The sequence below is a fragment of the Orcinus orca genome, chromosome 2 (genome assembly GCF_937001465.1).
Source record: "Orcinus orca chromosome 2, mOrcOrc1.1, whole genome shotgun sequence".
NCBI classification, from domain to species: domain Eukaryota; kingdom Metazoa; phylum Chordata; class Mammalia; order Artiodactyla; family Delphinidae; genus Orcinus; species Orcinus orca.
Window position 1 is genome coordinate 92,075,443 of NC_064560.1, and position 9,078 is coordinate 92,084,520.

Consider the following 9,078-nt stretch of genomic DNA (forward strand, 5'->3'; position numbering starts at 1 on the left):
AACTTTGAAACCCAGTTCCCTTACTGAGTTTATGATTAACGTCTCCATCCCAAACTTTATTCCCTTTCTTGTCCCGCCCCCATTCCCCTCAGGATTGAAGAGTATCAAAGAAAAGCGGGGATTGAAACGAAGCAGGACCCTTCGGGGCCCTCCTGGGTACAAAAGCCCCTCCACATCCCCCGTTTCTTGTTTGTAGAAAAAGGCTTTAGTCTCCTCGGCTTCCCTGAGTTCCAAAGAGCAGACTCAAGCAGTTAACTATTAGGACAACAGAGTCACAGGCCTCCTAGTGCCTCCTCAGGGGATACAGATAACAATCTGATGCGTATCTTTGAGTTGTTCTATAGAAACTAAGACTCCCACCCAGGTGGAGGGAGGATGGTGACTACATGCTGACCACAAGCACTAGACCCCAGGCTGGTTGGAACCAGATTTTGATTCCTAAAACATCACCCTGTTACCTCACCACCAACAAATCAGAAGAAGGTCCACGGGCTGATCAGCTTCCTACGACCCTCTCCCCTCACACTGTCTTTAAAAACCCTTGCCTGAAAGCTATGGAGGAGTTCGGGTCGTTGGAGCATGAGCTGCCCGTTCTCCTGGCTTGGCTCCCTGCAAATAAACCCTCACTTTGCTGCAAACCCCGCTCTCAGGGTTTGGCTTTCTGCACCTCAGGCACACGAGCCCTTGCTCGGCAACAACGTGGCGGTGCTGTGGCCACTGTGTGACCTTGGCATGTAGCATCACCTCTCTGAGTCTTGGTTCCTTCATCTGAAAAATGAGAATAAGAATGCTTGCCTCACAGGACGGCTGAAACAATGAAATGAGATGGTGCTAGGCACCTGGGGCACGAAGTAATCACTCAGCTTCTCCCTCTTTCTGTCTCCAAGATGTAGATATAAATATTTTTCAATTACGTTCAGGCGCGCCAACTTGGGGCGTGTCACTGGGGACATGCAGTAGGCCATCAAATCTCCCCCAGGCCCCTCCTTGCGGTGCCTCTGACCAGAGGCCCTCAGTGCCCAGACAGGCTCCCCCAGAGCCTCCCCAACGTGCCCTGCAGTCCCAGCTCCTTCTACCGGCCTCCAACCCTCCCCTCAGCCCTGCCACGCACCCCCCACCCCCACCCCCACTCAGGAAGCCTTCTGTTGCCTCCGGAACCGGGTCGCCTTGTCCCCATTGCCTCTGACGAGGACACAGGCACCTCCTCCTCCCCTTCTCTCCACAGCCTCAGACAGCTGCTTCAGCGCCACGTCAGCCTGGGGTTCTAGGTTCTGAGTATCTCCAGGAATCTACTGGAAGAAAAGGTAGGGCTGTCTGAACCTTGAGCTCTGCCCCTAGAAATGGGAGAATAACACTGTTTCCACCACGACCACAGGAGGGGAGAGGTGGGGGGCGGGGGCGGTGAAACCGCAGGGATTGTTAATGTTTGTGATCCGGTTAAAGACATAGATACGGATGTTCTGTATAAACCGTGCCAGGCTCCCCTCCGGGTGTCTGATGAGCTGTGCCCCCTGCTGAGGCTGCCCTCTCCTCCCTTCCTCACCTCAGAGGACATTTGCACAGAAAAACCCCTTCTCCCCGCCGGCAAGCGTGGCTCCGAGTCCCTCCCCCATCCCAGCACTTCCCGAAGGCGGCCGCTTCCCTTCGCCTCCTATCCCTGCACTGGGCTGAGCTCTGGGAAGGGAGGAGCCACATCTCGTTCACCCGGCCTTGCCCTGGTTTTGGCTGCACATAACAGAATCCAACTGAAGCTACTTAATGAGAAAGGGGAATTTGCTGGAAGGCCATGAATGTAGTTTAGGAGGGGCCCAAGGAGCGGCAGCTGGCCTCAGGGAGGTTGAAACCAGAAACGGGTCTCCCTCTCGTCTTCCCCTTCATCTTTCAGCCCTGCTTCTTTCCCCTCTCTCTGCAGGATTTTATAACGAAGTTTATGCTCACCCCCCTAACACGATAGATCTACCATTTCCAAAGTGAGAAACGAACAGTCCACTGTGCTCAGTTTAAAAGTAAGTGGTCAAAAGCTGCTTATAGAACCATAGGCCCTCCCGTTAAGCCCTTCCCCACGCAGAGGTTATAAAAGGGCAGGAGTCAGAGATAAAGGAGTTTGAGAAGGAGGATGTCTGTGGTGCTGGTCTGTGTGGTGTACGTCCTCACCATCATAACAGAAATGCTAACAGCTACTACTGATGGCGTGCTTATCATCTGGGAGGCCGCCATGCTTAGCACCGTACATGGACGATCTCATTCGACCCTTGCAACAGACATATGAAGGAGGTTCTATTATCATCCCCGTTTTACAGATGAGAAAACTGAGGCTTGGGAAGATTAATAACTCCCTAGTAAATTGCAGATCTGACTCCGAAGCCCTGAGTTATGCTGTGTCCTGTCAGCCTGTGGGTGTGGCACACGGCGTTCTTGTGTTACACACTACGAATCTGACAGTGTGCACTTACATATGGGCCCTCGGGGGTGCTATGCACACATGCGTGTGTGTGGGCCACTGTATGCCTGCAGTGGGAGACTTTGGAATGGGTCACCCCCACGCTTCTGGGTCTGCCTGGTTCACACCCCAAGCAGTGCTGGTGAAACTTTCCCCAGCCGCTGCTCTTTGGTGACCAGTTTTCTTAATGAAAAATTCAGCGAACAGGACTGGTTGTCAAGCACTGGGGAGGCCTGCACGCTCGGTGGCTTTGGCAGATGAAGCCCCAGGGAGAGGAGCCCACAGTGCTCACTGTTCCTCTCCTCATCACGGGCTCCCGGGAGCCACCACACAGGGAGAAATATGAGGCTTCAAAGACCCAGGAGACCTCAGCAGCTGCCTTCTCTCGGTCATTCCCACCCACCAGGCAGGCTTCCCCCAGCCTTGTTTGCAGCCCCCCTCCTCAAAGCTGCCTTCAGAATACCGGCTTCATCCCCATCACAGGCCTGCTCCACAAACCTCCATGGCTCCCTACTACCCTAAACATAAAATGCACCTATACCCTGCTTCCCTCTGTGGGACTCGAGGGACATTGTTCCAGCTAATGATTAAGAACTCTCCAGACAATAGGGGCTTCTTAGACAATGGGTGAATTTCCAGGATGTCCGGCCCCCTTCCGAGAAGGAGGGAGATAAACAAAATGTAAAAAAGGTATCTGTCAAAGAACCAATCAGGAAGCCTGGGACAGGTTCCCTCTCTGGTCCGAACAGAGGCTAAGAACCTATCATTAAAAATCACAATTGAATCCACACTTTGCATAACAGGAAATTGAGACCTATAAAAATACATGTTCACGCCCTGGGGGGGTTCCTTCTCCGGCCTCCTGCGTGAGGACCAAGGAACCCCGGTGCACCGGCCTTCAATAAACCTCTTGCGTTTTGCATCGGCTTCCGACTCTTGTTGTTTCCTGGGCGAGTCGAAACTCCTAGGAGACCGCGAAGGTCTAACATTTGGGGGCTCGTCCGGGATTCCACTCGCCCCGGACCACGAGAACATCGGGAGTTGGAGGTACCAGGTAAGCTCGAGCTTGATTGTCTGTCTGTCCCTTGTTCTTTGTGGGCCATTATCGGAGGAAGGCCGTAAGAATCGGCTTATTGTGGAATCTGTATCGGACCTCTGGCTAGGCAGACGTGCTAATAGCCGGCGTCCATGAGCCCTAGGGGACGCCCTGGTGGCTCATCTGGAAGGAGAGGCAAACTCTGTCTCCCCTTCACTCGGTTTCGGCAGTTCCCTTTGTGATAACTGCCATCTGAAGAGGTTTCGGTTTTGAAGCGAGCTCGCGGTGGCCCATACGTATATGTGTTTCGTGGAGTTTTAACTGTTTCTGTATTGTGGTCTATTCTTCTTCTCTGACGGACGACAATGGGACAAACTATGACGACCCCTTTTTCCCTTACCCTAAGCCATTGGACCGAAGTTTGGGCCAGAGCCCATAATTTTTCAGTAGAGGTGAAGAAAGGAAAGTGGCAGACTTTGTGTGCCTCTGAATGGCCAACATTTCAGATAGGATGGCCCCCTGAAGGATCCTTTTTATTAGACAAGATTAGGTTGCTGAAGTCTAAGATATTTAATATAGGACCCCACGGACATCCAGACCAAGTACCATATGTCTTGGTCTGGGAAGATTTAATTCTCTCCCCACCTCCGTGGGTCCGACCCTTTGTTTCCTCAACAGGTACGTCCGCGCACACATCAGCAGCGTCGGAGATATTAGCCCTAAAGAAAAACCCCAACACGGAAAAGCTACCCGGCGCCCCAGATCCACCGAAAGCGATTTATCCTGACCCGCAGTCCGATTTGCTTCTTTTGGATTCCCCACCCCCTTATCCTCCGGCCCCAAATCCCCTACCACCTAGAGGACCCCGAGCTCCACTGCCCTCGGCACCAAGGGGACCATCCATGATGGAAGAAGAAAGGGTCCCTCAGCAGGCACTAGGAGCCAGAGGGCTATCTCCCCGGACTCCACTGCCCTACCTCTTAGAGAATATGGCCCCCCCGATGGCCAAGGGAATAGACCTCTCCAATATTGGCCCTTTTCCTCAGCAGATCTTTATAATTGGAAAATGCATAACCCAACTTTTTCCGAAAATCCACAGGCCCTTACCGCTTTAATAGAATCTCTTGTTTTCTCCCACCAGCCCACATGGGATGATTGTCAGCAGCTGCTTCAGACTCTCCTAACGACTGAGGAGAGGCAACGGGTTCTTTTAGAAGCCAAAAAAAATGTATTAGGCGCCAATGGGCAACCTACCCAGCTGCCTAACGAGATTGATGCTGGTTTCCCACTCGTCAGGCCAAACTGGGATTTCAATGCCCCGGAAGGTAGGGAGCGCCTGAAAATGTATCGCCAGGCTCTGGTGGCGGGTCTCCATGGAGCGGCCAGACGGCCCACTAATTTGGCTAAGGTAAGGGAAGTCACTCAGGGGCCCCAGGAATCTCCAACTGTGTTCCTGGAACGTTTAATGGAAGCCTTTAGACGCTTTACCCCTTATGATCCAACTTCGGAGGAACATAGGGCTACTATAGCAATGGCTTTCATAGCTCAAGCGGCCCCTGATATTAAGAAGAAATTACAGAGGCTAGATGGCTTGCAGGGATTTTCGCTTCAGGAGTTAGTAAAAGAGGCAGATAAAGTATATAACAAAAGAGAAACAGAGGAAGAGAAGGAAGAAAGAAAGCAGAAAGAGCAGGAAGCCCGTGAAATAAGACGGGATAAGAGACAGGAGAGGAATTTAAGTAAGATACTGGCCACTGCGGTTGGAGGAAGAAATATAGGGGATAGGAATAGGCAGGAAGGGCGAACGGCAGACAGAAGGCGGCCATTAGACAAGGACCAATGTGCCTACTGTAAAGAAAAAGGACATTGGGCGAGAGAATGCCCTAAGAAAAAGAATGGAGGAAGGCCAACCAGAAACAAAATCTTAACATTGGAAGAAGAAGACTAGGAAAGTCAGGGCTCGAACCCTCTCCCCGAGCCCCGGGTAACTCTTAAAGTGGAGGGGGAACCTGTTCAATTTTTGGTAGATACCGGAGCCCAGCACTCCGTCCTTCTCCACTCAAAAGGTCCTATCTCAGCTAAAAGGTCATGGGTACAAGGAGCCACTGGGAATAAACAATATTCATGGACCACACGAAGGACAGTAGATCTTGGGATTGGACGAGTAACACATTCATTTTTGATTATTCCGGAATGCCCCTATCCTTTGCTGGGAAGAGACTTGCTCTCCAAAGTGGGGGCTCAAATCCACTTCCAACCGGAAGGTCCCACCATAACTGACAGTAAGGGAAGATTACTCCAAATATTGACTATGAGATTGGAAGATGAATATAAATTATATGAAAAACCTTCATCTCCACGAGTTAATGTCACAGACTGGGTAACTCGGTTCCCGCAAGCCTGGACAGAAACCGCCGGTATGGGGATGGCTAAAAATCGGCCCCCAGTACTAGTGGAACTCAAGGCAACTGCCACCCCAATAACGGTTCGTCAATACCCCATGAGTAAGGAAGCCAAAGACGGCATCCGTCCTCACATACAGAGGTTGCTGGAATTGGGTATTCTGGTAAGATGTCAATCCGCGTGGAATACCCCTCTCCTGCCAGTTAAGAAACCGGGAACTAATGATTATCGACCAGTACAAGACCTGCGTGAGGTAAATAAACGAGTGGCGGACCTCCACCCCACAGTACCAAATCCTTATAATCTCTTAAGCACTCTTCCGCCCCAACTTACATGGTATACTGTTTTGGACCTTAAGGATGCTTTTTTCTGCCTAAGACTTTCTCCCCTCAGCCAGCCCTACTTTGCCTTCGAATGGAAGGACCCAGCATCAGGGATATCTGGCCAACTGACATGGACTCGTTTACCTCAGGGATTTAAAAACTCCCCTACCATCTTCGATGAAGCTCTTCATCAGGATTTAGCGTCGTATAGAGAATCAAATCCACAGGTAACGCTACTTCAATATGTTGATGACATCTTATTAGCTGCTGAAACCCAGGAAGATTGTATCAAGGGAACTGAAAAACTGTTAACAGAGCTCGGAACCCTGGGATATAGAGCCTCAGCCAAGAAAGCACAAATATGCCAACAACAGGTCAGTTACCTGGGGTACCTGTTAAAAGGGGGACAAAGATGGCTCATGGAGAGCAGAAAGGATACGGTGGCCCAAATTCCGGCTCCCAAAAACGCCAGGCAGGTTAGAGAATTTTTGGGGACGGCCGGATTCTGTAGACTATGGATTCCAGGGTTTGCTGAGCTGGCGGCCCCATTGTACCCCCTAACCAAAAACAGCACTCCTTTCGTTTGGGGCGAAAAGGAACAACGGGCTTTTGACCAAATCAAACGAGCTTTACTTTCAGCTCCAGCCCTAGGACTGCCAGATGTAACCAAACCTTTTCATTTATATGTGGCCGAAAATAAGGGCATTGCAAAAGGAGTATTGACTCAGAAATTGGGTCCCTGGAATCGCCCAGTTGCTTATTTGTCAAAAAAATTGGACCCTGTGGCATCAGGATGGCCCACCTGTTTAAAGATAATCGCTGCAGTAGCCGTTCTGGTCAAAGATGCTGACAAACTAACTTTAGGACAAAATCTAACGATAACAGCTCCTCATGCCCTGGAGAATGTAATCCGTCAAACACCGGGTAGGTGGCTAACTAATACCAGGATGACCCATTACCAAACCCTGTTGCTAAACTCAGATCGCATCAAGTTTGCTCCAGCCACAGGACTCAATCCAGCTACCTTGCTACCTGATCCCGATTTAGAAGGCTCCACCATCATCCATGATTGTCAGGAAGTGTTGGCTGCAGCACACGGTAGTAGACCTGATCTGACGGACCTACCCCTTCCTGATGCTGATTTTACTTGGTTTACTGATGGGAGCAGTTTCCTGGAAGGAGGTAAGCGTCGAGCTGGAGCAGCCATTGTAGACGGAAAACAAGTCATCTGGGCAGCTGCGCTACCACAAGGGACCTCAGCCCAACGAGCTGAATTAATTGCCATGACAAGGGCATTGGAGATGGCAGAGAATAAAAAGGTAAACATCTACACGGACAGTAGATATGCATTTGCTACCGCTCATATCCATGGTGCCATCTACCAACAGAGAGGGTTGCTAACCTCAAGTGGCAGAGAAATTAAAAACAAAGACGAAATTGTGGCTCTATTGGCTGCACTCATGCTTCCCACTAAAGTTAGCATCATTCACTGCCCTGGACACCAGAAAGACAATACCCCAATAACTAGGGGTAATAATATGGCTGACCAAGTGGCCCGAGAAATAGCATCGGGAGAAGTCATTTTAGGACTGTCAGATAAAGTTCCTGAAAAACCAGGCCGCGACGAGGAAATCATCCCGGCCACAACAAAAGGAACTTTGTCCCCTCAGCAAGCAGAATCCATGTTACAACAGATTCATAGATGGACACATCTGGGGACTAAAAAAATGATATCCCTATTACATAAAACCGGGTACGGAACCCCTGGATTGACGAAATTAGCTGAACAAATTGTACAGGAATGTGTTCCATGTCAACAGGTAAATGCTCACAAGGGAAAACTTGAAATTGGAAAAAGGCTCGGGGAGACCGCCCAGGAACTTACTGGGAGGTGGACTTTACCGAAGTACGTCCTGGAAGGTACAGTAATAAATACCTCCTGGTTTTTACAGATACTTTTTCAGGATGGATAGAAGCCTTCCCAATGAAGAAAGAAACAGCTGCTGTGGTAGCCAAAAAGATCCTAGAAGAAATTTTTCCTCGATTTGGGGCGCCAAAGGTAATAGGGTCCGACAATGGTCCGGCCTTCGTCGCCCAGGTAAGTCAGGATGTGGCCAGATATTTGGGGACTGATTGGAAATTACATTGTGCATATAGACCCCAGAGTTCAGGTCAGGTAGAAAGAATGAATAGAACTCTAAAAGAGACCCTAACTAAATTGTCCTTGGAGACTGGTGGTACAGATTGGACGGTGCTCCTTCCTTTAGCCCTGTTTCGGGTTAGGAATACACCTTCCCGATACCATCTTACTCCTTTTGAGGTACTATACGGGGCCCCACCTCCTCTTCTCACCTTAGAGGAAGAAATAAAACCAGACTGTCAAAATAACACTGACTTGTATGCTAGGCTATTGGGACTCCAACTGGTCCAAAAGGAGATATGGTCCCAACTCGCCGAGGCCTACCAACCGGGAACACCGGGAGAAACTCATCTTTTCCAAGTCGGAGACTCCGTATACGTCCGTCGGCATCGAACCCAGACGTTGGAACCTCGATGGAAAGGACCATACACCGTCCTCCTCACCACCCCAACGGCCATAAAAGTGGACGGCATCGCTGCCTGGATTCATGCTTCACACGTGAAAGCTGCACCAGCGACGGCATCATCAGGATGGCGGGCCCAAAGAACCGACAACCCGCTCAAACTCAAGCTTCTACGAACCTAAGACTTATAATTTTGATTTTACTGCCTTTACTGACTGTAAGTGATTTTAGCCCTCACCTGCCCCAACGTGTAACTTGGCAGGTAATTTCTCAAACTGGAGATGTAACCTGGTCCATTAGCCATACTGCACCTCCCTGGACCTGGTGGCCAGA

The 9,078-nt window shown here is 50.2% G+C and overlaps 2 protein-coding genes across 2 annotated transcripts; both read left to right on the forward strand.

The window, feature by feature from the left end:
* Positions 1 to 2,874: 2,874 nt before the first annotated feature.
* On the forward strand, positions 2,875 to 5,424 carry LOC125963653 (uncharacterized). The gene is made up of 2 exons (XM_049706658.1): positions 2,875 to 3,494; positions 4,618 to 5,424. Exons 1-2 carry the CDS (start codon positions 3,267 to 3,269, stop codon positions 5,422 to 5,424), a joined length of 1,035 nt encoding a protein of 344 aa, XP_049562615.1. The 5' UTR covers positions 2,875 to 3,266.
* A 363-nt stretch (positions 5,425 to 5,787) lies between these two features.
* Positions 5,788 to 8,106, forward strand: LOC125963466 (uncharacterized; the record flags this gene model as incomplete). Its single annotated transcript, XM_049705850.1, has 1 exon — positions 5,788 to 8,106. A coding segment is annotated over exon 1 (2,319 nt), but the record flags the coding sequence as incomplete, so codon positions are not given.
* Between the last annotated feature and the right edge of the window lie 972 nt (positions 8,107 to 9,078).

Excerpts from the sequence above, each read along its gene's own strand:
- LOC125963653 (XM_049706658.1), top strand. The coding sequence starts at position 3,267 with ATGTTCACGCCCTGGGGGGGTTCCTTCTCCGGCCTCCTGCGTGAGGAC. Across the intron at positions 3,495-4,617 it reads TCGGGAGTTGGAGGTACCAG|CCCACATGGGATGATTGTCA; the intron begins GTAAGCTCGAGC and ends TTCTCCCACCAG.